Here is a 13,851-nt window from a genome sequence, read left to right on the forward strand (position 1 = left end):
AAATGCTGCTTATATTAAACTGTTTTTAACCTGTTTTTGAAAGGTATATCAAAAATATACTCTGACACGTTTAGAATCACACTGCAGAGCTAAAAACGAGAATAATAGCTCATGTCAATTTTTATTAGAATTTTAAAGTTCATTTTTTACTATGGATTAAGTAAATTTAGCTGAATTGTGACGTGTCTTTTCTTTTTGTGTAAAATTCTTGCTTACAAAGCATTTTTCTTCATAATATGAATAAAAGATAATAATAGTAAAAAATAGCTGTTTTGATTTTATAATTATAGTAATTCATTAAAAGTTCAAGATGTAGGATATATCTTTGAATTATCAAAAAATCTATGAGGATTCAGCATTAACCAATGACAAAACTAGAAATCTTAAATTTTAAATATAGTGTTTTCACCAAGTGACTTATTTCCAAAATAATAAAATAATTTTTATTTAATTAAAATGAAAAGAATGAAAACTATACACATTAAAGATACATACTTTTAAAAAATATTTTAAAAGATAAGTTTGAATAATCTTATTTTATATCATTCCAGCAAGATATTTCGCCATAGAGTTGCCTTTGAGCTCATGCAATATATGAACCAATTCCTATGCTACCTTGAATCCTATTCGCCATGAATTAACACCTAATTTTTTGGTGATAAACATTGGAAAATCGACCTTTCAAGCTAAAGGTAGCATGCAAGATCACCATCAATATCGTAGCAGAGTATGGGGCTAAGTCGCACAATAGTAGCATAAATTAAAAGAGAGTGAGAGAGAGAGGAGAGAATAAAAATAAAAGAAGTAAGATATAAGACCTGAGAGGTTTTTATACTTTAGAAAGAACCGAATAGAGAGCAGCATTACTTTATGCTACTCTGCTATGATATTGATGGCAAACTCGCATGCTACCTTTTGCTTTAAAGGCCGATTTTCCAACGTTTAATGCCAACAACATTGAACAACGTAGCATGCTGCCTTTTTTTTAAAAGTTTCGCTGGGATATTTGAAAATGTAATAAAGATAAATTTGTTGTATTGCATAATACATTTATTATCATTTAACAAATTTAGCACTCTACAGCCGACTTTTATGTGTTTTAAATGGATAATAGACCGGAAATATTTTTATGTTAATTCATTGATATATTGTAAAGAATTAATTTTCAATTAGTGTTGATAGATGCAATCAAAAGACCTAACTTTACTCTATACTAGCATACATTACTCATGAATCAAAACACTCTAAAAGATAAGAATTTTACCTTCAAATGAAAGACTTATCATGATTCAGTAAAATTTATTTAATCCATAGTAAAAAATAAACTTTAAAATTCACTTCACTTTAAAATATTTTTCATATACCTTTCAAAAATAGGTTAAAAACAGTTTAACCTCATCTAAATCAATGTTAAAGGGTATGGAAAGCTAATATCGTTCTTGTAGCATCCATGTAGAAGCTTTAGCTTAATACAATAACATTGACCACTTATATTTTTGTAATCCCATTTTTTTTCCCATAGAAAAATTAATAGATTTTCTTTTTAGCACCAATATTCTTATAAAAATATGGTGCTTAAGTAAGCGTTGTTTAACAAATAATTTTCTTGATTTAGGATGAAAATTAAAAATCCAGGTTATAGAGACTGTACACTAATAAGACGGCTAATTATTAGGGCAATTTCTATTCAGTTTCCTTTATTAGATATATAGGAGATAGATTTTTAATATTTTTACTTTGGTTATAGACTTATTGTGCTAAAAGGCGTTTTTTTAAAACGTAATTTTCTCATTTTAGAGAAGTAAAATAAAAAATTTTTTTTACAGAACCTACACATGATATAAACGTCTACAGTTTTATGTCTCTATTATAAATTTTAGTATAACAGGGATATATTTTATAAAAAAAATTTGAACCTAAAAAAAATATAGAAAAAATGTTTAACATAATATTTGATATTTCTTTATGATCATAACAGTAATCATATTTTTTTTACATTTATAGATGTTGAAAATAAAGCTCTTGAACTTTAAATATAAAGTTAAGTTATTTAAAAAATTTAAATTGATAAAAATTTTCATTTTTAAAAAAAATTTTATGACAAAAAAAAACATTTCAAACTTCATTTGACATAACAGCTGATTGCAGAATTAACAACTTCTTTTTTCAAAGGCACTGAAAATAAAAGGGATTAAAGATAAATACTTTAATGGTAATTGCAATTCTCTTGTCTAAGTACATATTTTGTGTGAAAAAATTTAAATGTAATTTAATCTTAACTCAATCCTTCATAATTTGACAACTCTGACAAATTTGACAAATAATATTTAGTGCAATAAAGAATCACTAAAAAACTATCTCTTATGCAAGATTTAATGATATCACATTATTTCAATATCTTAAAAGAAAGCCCAAATAATACCAAATGGTTTCTACAACAGCAGTTTTATTGACAAAAAAAAATAAAGAGAAATAGTCAAAAAAAAAAAATTTCATTTTTTTCATAAAAATCAAATTAGGAGGCTTATCTAGAAAAATGCTTTTCAATACTGCTTATATTAACCCCTTCTAAACCACTGTTAAGTTTTGAATTAGATTCTCAATCACTTTAAGTTGTGAATTAGATTCCTAAACACTTTATCAAACCTATCCCTTGTAATAAAGTGTTAAAATTGATTGTAGGAGGTCCAAATAGCATTCAGGGGACCTCCCTGATCCCCTTGTGTAATTGCACTTTATCGACAATATCAGGAAAAGGTGGGAGAATAGGGACTTTTGCCAATTAAAAAACTTATCATAAAAAGTTGGCATCGCTTATCGCGCGGCATTTTATCTTCGCAACCAATTCCGTTTCCGCTAAAGACGAAACATTCATTTCTAAAAGATTAGCCATGCACGTGTGATTGTTCAGTCCCCTTCTAAATGCCATGGTCAACAAACCACGAATATCAGCCATATCCAACTTGTTAAAGATATTTCTAATAACAGATTTTTAAATGACGAGTCATAGAACAAATTAATTGCCCTTTGTTTTAAATGAATATGGTTAAATCGACAGCATTATTAAAATGGGTCAGTCCGTATTGTTGCTGTATGGTTTTGCATGTCAAAAGTACCTTATAATTTTAAAACTTGCCATGATTTTAATAGGTTAAGGGTTACATCGTCAGAATATCCGTAGATCGACGTAAATTACGAAGATTTTTTGTTACGATTTTACCTAATAAAACAACTTTAGACGATTGCAACTTATTTTTAGAAGAGAAGCTTCTCAACTAACAAGTCATTTTGGTGATTTTACTGTTTTTTTCTTTCTTTTTAATAGTCATATTTGAATATCGAAAGGATTATTTTTTAACGATTAGTATAACTTTTTTTTGTCAGTTTCCATCACGATACCCGAGTTTTTGGGTGGTTTTAGGCTAATTTTGCACCCCCCCTTTCCCATCGTGTAAAAAAACCTACAAACTAGTTGCGCTGTGCTTATTTAACTTAAGTTGTAGATAATATTCCGGCATGGCTTTAATATCGATTAATATCCGCTGGATTAGAACCGGTTTTCAGCTATTCTGAAAAAGAGCTTCGTATTACAGATTTTCCACGAACATCTAGTTATAAATCTTTTAATCAATACCCGTTGAAGTATCAAGATTTCCATTGTTGATATCCGCGGAAAGCTGTCTTTAATACTATAAATAACTATTATTTTATAATTCCTTATTACGTATTAACTCGAGATTTGACAATGGGAGGTGAGAGTTGTGCCCTGCTGGTGAATAATGTCCCGGCCAACATGAAGGATGATTGTATCGCCGCTCTATTCAATATCTATGGAGATATCGTCGGAATTCATCTAGGTTTGTCTGTTGGAAATAGAGCTTTTCTATAATTAGGGTCGGTACGTTCATAATTGTTACCTCTTTTCGTTAATTTAGACATGTTATAATTGTCTTATCGAATTCAATTTTGGCATGATGATTCCTTGAATTGAACAGTTAGGTACGATATAGGAAGCGTAGCATCTCTAGTACATTTATAACATGCCGATTTTAACTCATTGTGAAATAGGTTCATTGTCTGTGTAATAAAATCCTTCCATTTCATTTTAGAGCTTCGCTACTTTAGATGTTGTCATCCTTGTTTGGTACATTTTAATTTAGCACGAATTAATAGTCTACGTGACAAATGCTTTGTTAAAGTCAAACTTACTTAAAGATGTTAATTGCAGATTATCGACTGAAAAAAAATAGGTTATGAAAACGATTAATATCCGTGGGTTTAGATCCTGCTCTGAGTAAGGCTGAAAAATCATGCATCGTATCGGATTTTATCATAAGGAAAAAGGATAAGAGGATGAATACTCACCCCAATTTCATTGTAAAATATTACTTCCCCCCTACTAAAATAATTTGTCTGCTATTTATCTAAACCGTCCGCGGCTTTTTGCATCTTAATCATAACCTATTCTATACATGTAAAAAAAAAAAAAAAAAATTTATCTTATTAATTATTATTATTTTTCTGTAATTTATTATGCTTTAAAAAAATTAAAGAAAATATTTAAAATACAATTTGATTTAGAATCTTAAAAAACAAACAGCCGCGGGCGGTCTTAGTGCAGCAGAAAAGTATGTTTCGCCTAGTTTAAAAATAGGAGGGTTCACCTTTTATGATCAAAAATTATTTTTTTTTCAAATTAGCCTAAATGTAATATTTAAATCTAATTAACATGATAAAACTTTTAAATGTTTACTAATAAAAAATTAATAGTTTAGCTCTCAGCCACCAGGTTCGCTAGTTGTCTACTTCAAAGACATACATTAAAACTAAGGCTAAATATTAAATAAAAAATTTCATAACTGAATAATCTAAATAAGTGAATAATCTGTAATGCTATCTATGTTCTTTCTCAGACAATACTCGTTTTTACAATATTTTTAACATTTTCAAGTGATGTTATTTACCCCTCAGGGTTTGGCCCTTTAGTGACAAAAATCCAAAGCAAGAAAAATACAGGCAAAATAAAAATTGATGAACGCTTTGATATTCAAGTTCTATATCCAAAGCTAGATGGCACTGAAAAACTGATTATTATAATTTACAATCAAATGTTCATATTAAATTTGTAAAAACGTTTATTTATTAAAAAATATAAGTTAGATAGACTGCAATATAAATCTTATAAGCTAATAATGAGTGTTATGATTAAAGTCAGTAGCAAAGTCATGAAAAATTAAAAATGATAATTTTATATTCTTTCATAAGGTTTCATCAGAATGGATGATAATTCAAAATATTTATATATCATCCTATAAAAATTAGATTTATGCTTCAAACAGCAACTATCATTGTCTTGAAATTATATTTAATTTAAAGATATTCCCATTTTGAAAAGTGGTGGAATAACATTAAAAATTCAGCGCGGCAATTGCTCAATATAGGCCTCTAGGCCCACTGCCTATTTTAGTCCTTCAAATACCTCGATTTCTCTCTTTTATTATTTTCTCTATGGATTTTATTATTTTTAACAAAGATGTTTTTCATTTTACTATCCTTGGAAAGGTGTCTACAATACGATGCGTTCTTGTTTTGCGAAGATACACATTTTAGTCCTAGGTTCTATTGTGCATGAATTCTTAAATGTTTTCTTTGCAGCACGAATTTTAATGATATTTCACATTAGTTTGTGAATATAAAATGGCCCGATGTAGTATAATCTCATTGAATTTAATAGTGAATGTATCTTAACCAGATCCTAGGGTCCTCTTAGTTAAGTAAAACACGCAGTGGGCTATGATAACGACTCTACCTTCCCCTTCCTTTACCCCATCCCCTACTCTCCTACTGGAAGAAATAATTGACCAATAAAGGACAGGGATATTGACAGCAACGTAAATTTCCTTGTCATACTATTCTACTTAAATTATTTTGTTTATCAAAAATGTCGATTAGTTTCGTCTTTGAATACATTTTGGTTCTAAACTTTATTTTACCTTCTGATAACCTGAAATCACTAATAACAATGTTTTTTTTTTCTTTTAACAGACGAGTGCAATGATGCAAAGACAAAGATTAAATACTGCCTCATCATCTTCTCTAAAAAGGTTAGTATTATAAACTTGACGAATAATAAGAATCCTAGGTAGAAAGACCTTAAATGGGATTCGACTGATCCTTATAAAGGGAGATGTAGGTTTCTGGTAAACTCCGTAAAGGTGTGTGTTTTAAGGCTTAAAAATAGTAGTAGAGCGATAATATTCATTAAATATATGTATTTCTTATTGAAAAGAACTATAGACAATTTTTTTTAAAGTTAAAATAAATTTTTATCGTTCTACTACTGTTTTTAACTTAAAACACATAACCTTTACGGATTTTACCAGAAACCTACCTCTCTCTTAAAACAATTCAAATCGATTGCTTTCATATTTTGGGGGTTTCGAACCGTTCTTGAATCTTCATGCCAGCCAAATAGCCTTAAACCTGTTATGGAACAACATAAATTTCCGTAAAAATCTGCTGTTGAGATCTTTGCCGACATACAGACATAATGTGTAATATTTTATTATTGTAGAATGAGGCACTGCGGGCACTGAAAGAATTGGACAAAATCCCACCATTGAAATTTGATATTTCAACCTACCCACCAACAGAATCAAGGTTGGTTAATATTTAAAAGGGGACTAAGTACGAATAAGAGCAAGTGATGTTCAACACCTAGCATTGTTGTTGAGCATTTTTTAGGGGTTGATATTCTTTTTCTTTAAGACTAAAATAGGGCAATTCAAAATGAAAAAAGTTACGGTCTACCATGGCCTTGTGTCCAGTATCAATAAACTATTAAATGCTTTGTGAAGTTCAAAGTGTCCAAAATAACTAATATTATTAAAGTGAAGAACACATAGGTAATTGCACTGTTTATATATTTAACTATGTGTTTCCGACTGCTAAAACTTGAAATGACGATCACACAAATAATTATAATACATAATTATATCTGATTTTCATGACTAAAACAATTAAGTTCATGATGTAATTTACATAATCGGGACTTAAAAAAAAAAGAAAATAGCCTAAAACCTCAAATGACTAGCAGCCAAATTCTCTCAGCAGAGCCTAATCCATCTAGCTACTAGTGAGATCGTTATGTTTAGTCCCCCTCCCTTGTCAGATACTTAATAAACTCGTAATACAGGATTTTCAATTTATTAGGTTCAGGAAAAAAATAGTTTTTAAAGGGGGGGGGGGGGTTAATGCAACCATCTCGTAATCAGTGAGCAAATGGCACTTAGAATTCGAATTTCCATCTATAATTTTGAATGAGTAATCCTTGGTAGATCTATTTTCCCTAAATCGAACAAAAAGTTGGAAAAGTAACGGCTAACGGCTGGCGGCTCATCTGTTTTGCCATTTGTTTGATATCTATATTGCAAATTAGTCACGAAACCTCTCTCAACATAATACTCTTTTCTACTCCAAAACGCTATCAAACGGTTCTAGACGGTAGCTGTTGGTACTAGAAGTTTTAAAATTTGTTATTGCTATCATTTAACATGAATTAAACCAAAAATATGTTTTAAAAAGTTGATTCCTACGTAATTGATGATGGATTTACCCTGAAAATAGGCAAAAAACGGCTGAACGGCTGAGCCGCTAGCCGTTACTTTTCCAACTTTTTGTTCGATTTAGGGAAAATAGACCTACCAAGGATTACTCATGCTAAAGTTCAGATCGAAATTCGAATTCTAAGTGTCATTTGCTCACTGATTACGAGATGGTTGCATTAACCCCCCCCCCCCCCTTAACAAAAAAGCTTTGGAAAACTACTGTAAGGTGCTGTTATCATCATGAAAAAAGAACTAGCTAATCTTAAAGATCATGTTTAGCATCGTATTACGAACAATTTTCCTCGACTTCAAAAAAAATCCTGAAATTAATATTAGTTTTGCGAGTTTTATATCTGCGAAAAGGTGATACGATGCGATACTTAGCTATTATAGAGTACTTTTACTCTTTTATTTTTCAGGGAGGATTTAGAACCAACTTCCGTGTGGAAGAAAGTGGAAGTGTTCAGTGTGCCAGCTGCCATTACTAGCAAGAGTCTGCCACAACCCCTGCTGAGCCCTGGCGTCACCTACACTGTTCTGGCCGTAACAAGAGTCGATTCCCCAAGTTCATTGGTTGTGCGCCTGGATGTTAGTTCTGGCTGTTATCAGAGAATCGTAAATGTAAATATTAACTCTTTATTAGCGCAGCTACTCTTTAAATAGGGTTTGTGAAATTATCCTTCCGTGACTCCTAATAAAATGACCAAGTCTTTGTTCTGTCCCTGTTACATTTTTATAGTTCGCTATGCATTTTATCGTGAGTACAATCCTGTATTCATTTGAACGACGCTTTCTTCTTTATCTTTTTATTCATTACCTACTATTTTTCATTAGGAGTTGAACAATTCTGAGCCTGCGAAAATATCTCCCGACTGGCAGCTGTGTCCAGGGACGAAATAAATTCTTTTCCAGTATGGCTTCGAAACATCTGCTTGATTCCGGTTCTCAGCCATACTGAAAAATCTTGTATGGCAACGTATTACTGATTATGTTCTACGAATGATTTAAAAGATAAAAATAACTGTCAATTTATTTGGATAATCTTTATTTGTAGGGGCCAGGGCGATTCCCTCCCACTCCAACCCCTTGTCATATGGTCTGAAACCTGCCAATGACTAAACCTAAGATTCCTTGGTACCTCTTTGGACGGTTAGACCAGCATTACTTACAACTTAGCCATTTTTTTATGAAATTGATGCCTTATCGTGAAAAAAAATTTATGTTTGCCGTTAAAGCGATGATCGATAACATAATATGTACAGTACACCGACTCAGAATTACCACTTAAAAAAATTCAATGGGCACGCTATTCCAACCCATTCCTTTTATGATATAATGACCATTGATACCATAAAAAGTGTTCTGGTAGCTTTTTTTCAGCAATATGTCAATTTCGATTTTCATAATAAAGGGGAAGGGTCCCCCCTGGGGGAGAAATTTAATTTTCTTTCAAACCATAGCTTTATATACCTTCCTGAATGCGTATTGAAGAGTAAATTACGGATCAATAAACGATTTTTTAAAATATTGACCCTGGCAAAAGTTATCCTCAAAAGATTGACAATTTTGGCCATTTTAGCAAAATCCGCTGATTTTGACAGTTATTTAAGGATATCTTTTGCCAGGGTCAATAGTTTTAATTTTAAAAACCGTTTTTTAATCCTTAATCTACTCTTCGAGACGAATTCAGGAAGAAATAAAGCCATGCTTTGATAGAAAACAAAAATTTTCCCCTAGGGGGGACCCTTCCCCTTTATCATGAAAATCGAAATTGACACATTGCTGAAAAAAAAGCTACCAGAACACTTTTTTGGTATCAGTTGTCATTATATCATAAAAGAAATGGGTTAGAATTGCGCGCCAATTTTTTTTTTTTTTGATTCGGTCTAATGTACAGTAAGACTTGATAATAGCCTTTAACCTTATTTAGAATATACTTTATTTTAACCGTTATCAAAGCCATAAAAATCGTGTATTTATTTCTTTCCCTGTACAGGTGATATGATTGCTGCCAGGTAAGATTTATTATTATTATCCACGAACGAGTGCAAGTGATTTTAAGCACCTACGCTACCAGCATTGAATCTAAATGGTGAGTATACTAGGGTTATGTTTAATATCGTTTTATCAATTTTAAAAAATAAGTTTCACCATAATTTTCTATGCATTAAACCAGGGGTGTATATTCTACATGGGATCCCCTGCTCAGGGGGGGGGGGGGGAATAAAAAATAAGTGGTTTGAGGGAAAAAAAAATGAAAAAATTAAGAAAACTGAAAACATTTTTTCATTTCACCCCCCTCCTTGGTGAAAAAAACTAAAAAAATGTGTGGTAGGAGGGATAAAATAAATAAAATATAGAGTTCTTTAAATATTTTTCCATTTTCCCCCCTACTTGGTGAAAAAAAAACTAGGGGGGAAAAAAAATAAAAAAATTTGTAGCAGGGGAAAAAAAATAAATCTTGTGCAGAATATACACCCCTGCATTAAACTTAAAATTTTTATGAAATATCATCAAATGTTTTGTTGAGTTTAACGTTTCAAATAAAATAACACGCCAAAACATATACAAATGCTGTAAATTACGAAAGTACACTAATAAAACTGTTAACAAAATTACCATCCATTCAATCCAAATCAATACTTTTCAAAGTTTACTTTTGTGTCACAGCAGTTTGAACTCAACAAAACATTCGATAACATATAGTAAAAAATTCCTAACATTTTGAAGCTTTTTTCATAAAAAACCATGGTAAAACTTATGTTTCAAAAATTGATATAACGATATTAATCATAACCCTAGTATATTCACTAATAAAATATGGGGGGGGGGGGGGGGGAGGTGCTCATAATCACTTGCTCTCGTTCGTGGATAGTCCCCTTTCGTAGATTAAATTAGTTCTTTGACTCCGCCCTTATCCTATCACTAGATATTTAATTTGGATATTAGCTTTGCTACAAATTTTGTTACACCTCGAACACCCAGAGCAAGAAGTTAAACTGTTGTTGCACAAACATTATGTAGAATTCTTAACAACATGGCACATTATGGTCAAGTTTAAAACGTATAACAAGGTAACACGTTACTATTTACTCAAGTATTATCTTGTATAATCATACTACTATTGTACGTAGCATATTATGATTTTTATGATAACAGGGACAAAGGAACTTGGATGCGAGGTATAGTTCTGGAGAGACTGGACACTGGATATTTGTCTGTGTACCTGCCAGACTCGGGCCATCAGATCACTAGCCCAGAGAAAGAGATAGGATTGGTTGCTAGCGATATTGCAAAGTTTCCAGCTTGTGCCATCCAGGTAAGGTCTTCGTTTTGAAATCTTTCGTTCTAAACTAAACGCAGCTTCCTGTTAAATACTCATTACACAGTCAAATGTAGAATTTGCCGTTTTATATATGACTAGCGGCGCCTCTACCCACCCCCAGACTTAATAATGTGATAAAAGCCTCTTCTACAAAATAATTCTCAATTCCTTTGACTGTAATTTTCTTTGTCAGGTGAGCTTAGCTGGAGTAATTCCAGCAGACAATGCAGCCAACTGGAACCAGGCTGCAATCAACATTTCAAAGGACTTCCTGCGAAATGGCGCTCAATTTTTGAGGGTCCGTATCATTGGATTTCTAGAATCAGGCAGACTTGCTGTGGATATTATCAAGGAGAAGGAAGGAGATCTGAAGTCGAAACTGCTACTTGGAAAGCTGGGAATGCCTGCACAGGAGACGCATCAACAGAAACCTTTGCAGCATATCAAGTATGAGGCATATAACAGTCATGAACCCGCACCAACTCCGATTATTAACAAGAAAGAGCGCTCGAATGTTTCATCTGAAGAAGATTGTCACGTGCTGGAGGTTGTCTCATTGGACAAGATCTTAATTATGAGAGCAAGCAAGGTGCCGCTGTTCGAAGACGTTACGGCGAAACTGGTGGATGTAAAGGATGAGTTGAAGCTACCAAGAGTTGGGTTTCGCTGTGTTGCTAAAGACAGCGACCTCGCGTATCGTGTTGAGGTTCTCTCTTCTGTGGAAAAGTTCAAATTTAAAGTGAACTTCATTGACCAGGGCTATGAAAAAGTTGTCGACAAAAAGCAGCTTTATGTCCTGAAGGGACCTTTGAAAGGAAAGTCGATGAGTTTCATTATTATTTCACCATATCCACCACCTATTTTATAACTGAGCCAGATTTAGTAAAATCATAATATTGTGCATTGCACTGTGTCTTGACTTCCCATAGAATTAGATAATCATCCTTTTGATTACACGATGATTGGTATTAAGTTGGGTCTTGTAAAAAAACCTCAGTGAGTATTTAAACCGAGCTGTAACCAGCTAAGTTAATAAAATTTATTTCGCGATTTCTGCTGATTTTTGGGGATTAGTCTTGATATATATTGAGATAGCGCCCACTCAACCCCCTCCCCCTGAAATTACCAAATATTTTTCTCTCTGTTAGTTATACCTAGTCCTGATTTAAAGAGCAAATATTTATGCTTATTGACTTGTAACATCAGATCTCGAACCAATGGCTGAAGCAGTTTCCCTAGATACAGCTGAAAACATCGATAGAAATGATGCCAAAATCGTGGATGAAGTCAGAAAGTATTTGGTCGACGATAATAAGAAATTTGTCTGCTCTGTCCTAAGAAATGGCAGAGTTATTTTTAAGGATGACTCACATGACAATGTTGTGGAGATGATAATCAAAGGCACACCAGGAATGATACATAATTTTTAACAATGGCTCTATAAATATGCTACAAAGCTTCCCTTTGTCCAGCTATCTGAAAGATTATATAAAGCTGTTGAGACATATTAATATGATTCTTAGACTTAAAAAATTGTATTTAATGCGAACTTATAAAAATAACCGATACGTGCTTGTTTAAACTTTCTTATCGTTGGCATTTATCGACTTAGAGATCTAGCTATTTATTTATTAATTGCTACTTCCCTTTAGACAGACTCGCCCACAAAATTAATCATTCAATATTAAATCATTTTTCTTTGATATTTAAAATAATGTATCAAACGTAGGAGGTCCCTCGAAACCTACTCCAATCAAGAAACCTGAACAGCAGTCTGTCACAAACAAGCCGGTTGTTGATGCCAAGTCGGCAAGAGAGGTTGTTAACACTGCAAAGCCGGCCGTGACCAGCAGCGTCCAGAATAGGCTGTCTAGCAGCCACAGAATTCAGAGGGTTAATGAGGATAAGATGCCTGCTCAAATAACCACTCCTAAAGTTAATGGAAACGCTGTTCTAAACAAACCAACCGGATCTACAGGTATATTATAATATTCTTAACAGCCAAAGTAGGTTCTATATAGCATAGCTGTACTAGCAGGTCTTTCTTGATTCCTTTCTATTTAGTTATTTTTGCTTATATTAAATGAAATAAAACTTTGAAGAGACTATTTAATATACTGCGATCGTTGGTTTTCTATTTTTAGTTATTTTGCTTATATTTAATGAAATAAAACTCTGAAGAGATTATTTATAATGCAGCGAGCATTGGTTTTACCTAAAGTAATAGATGAAGTATTTCTTTCCTGATATGAAACTTCCCTAACTAATGAAGAAAATAATATCTGCAAAGGATAAATTGTGTTTTAACTAAGCAAACGGACATACGTGGATATATTGACAGGGAATATTTGTCGTCAATTTAGTTTGCTAATGTGAACATCATTTATTGGTCAGTTCGTACATCCAGTAATAGGGGAGGGGATTGGTTAAATTGTGTGAATGAGGGGGACTCCTATTTTAGCCAGCTGCTAGCATCACTATCAGAGTAAACGATAATATGTTGCATCATCCAAGTAATAATATATTGATTAATAAGTAATTCTTTTATTTCCATTAAAAAGCACCATCCTGTATATTTATTATTAATTTAGATGCTAACGAGACCGTAGAAGAGAGTGGTGTCAACCAATTTAAAGCTAAGAACGTAAGATTTCAGCAAACTCCTAAAAATCTCAATCAAGTAACTAGTGCACTGACAGCTGATGCTAATGCCAAGGTTGTTAACGCTGTACAGGATGTCAAGAAAGTCACTGGTGATGCTAAAGTAGCTGTTCAGCCACAGGTTCCGGAGCCATTTGCTGGCCAAGTTGTATATGCTGAGAGTATCAACTGCTTCTTTGTCCATCGCTTATCCAACAGTGACCTATACGACGAGGCATGAATTTTAGTTTTTAACAGTTGTATCATACTTTTTATACT

The 13,851-nt window shown here is 32.5% G+C and overlaps 2 protein-coding genes across 2 annotated transcripts; both read left to right on the forward strand.

Annotated features, from left to right (window-relative positions):
* Nucleotides 1–2,917: 2,917 nt before the first annotated feature.
* On the forward strand, nt 2,918–11,815 carry LOC145317966 (uncharacterized). Its single transcript, XM_080159257.1, has 8 exons — nt 2,918–3,857; nt 6,046–6,104; nt 6,575–6,660; nt 8,027–8,228; nt 8,442–8,493; nt 9,601–9,622; nt 10,767–10,926; nt 11,126–11,815. Exons 1-8 carry the CDS (start codon nt 3,746–3,748, stop codon nt 11,798–11,800), a joined length of 1,368 nt encoding a protein of 455 aa, XP_080015383.1. The 5' UTR covers nt 2,918–3,745; the 3' UTR covers nt 11,801–11,815.
* Nucleotides 11,816–12,119: 304 nt separating this feature from the next.
* On the forward strand, nt 12,120–13,847 carry LOC145317967 (uncharacterized). Its single transcript, XM_080159258.1, has 3 exons — nt 12,120–12,333; nt 12,662–12,910; nt 13,524–13,847. The coding sequence occupies exons 1-3, from the start codon at nt 12,150–12,152 to the stop codon at nt 13,811–13,813; spliced, it is 723 nt and encodes a 240-aa protein (XP_080015384.1). The 5' UTR covers nt 12,120–12,149; the 3' UTR covers nt 13,814–13,847.
* The last annotated feature ends 4 nt before the right edge of the window (nt 13,848–13,851 follow it).

The sequence above is a fragment of the Acartia tonsa genome, chromosome 4, assembly GCF_053477335.1.
Source record: "Acartia tonsa isolate MP-2025a chromosome 4, ASM5347733v1, whole genome shotgun sequence".
In the NCBI taxonomy this organism is placed as follows: Eukaryota; Metazoa; Arthropoda; class Copepoda; order Calanoida; family Acartiidae; genus Acartia; species Acartia tonsa.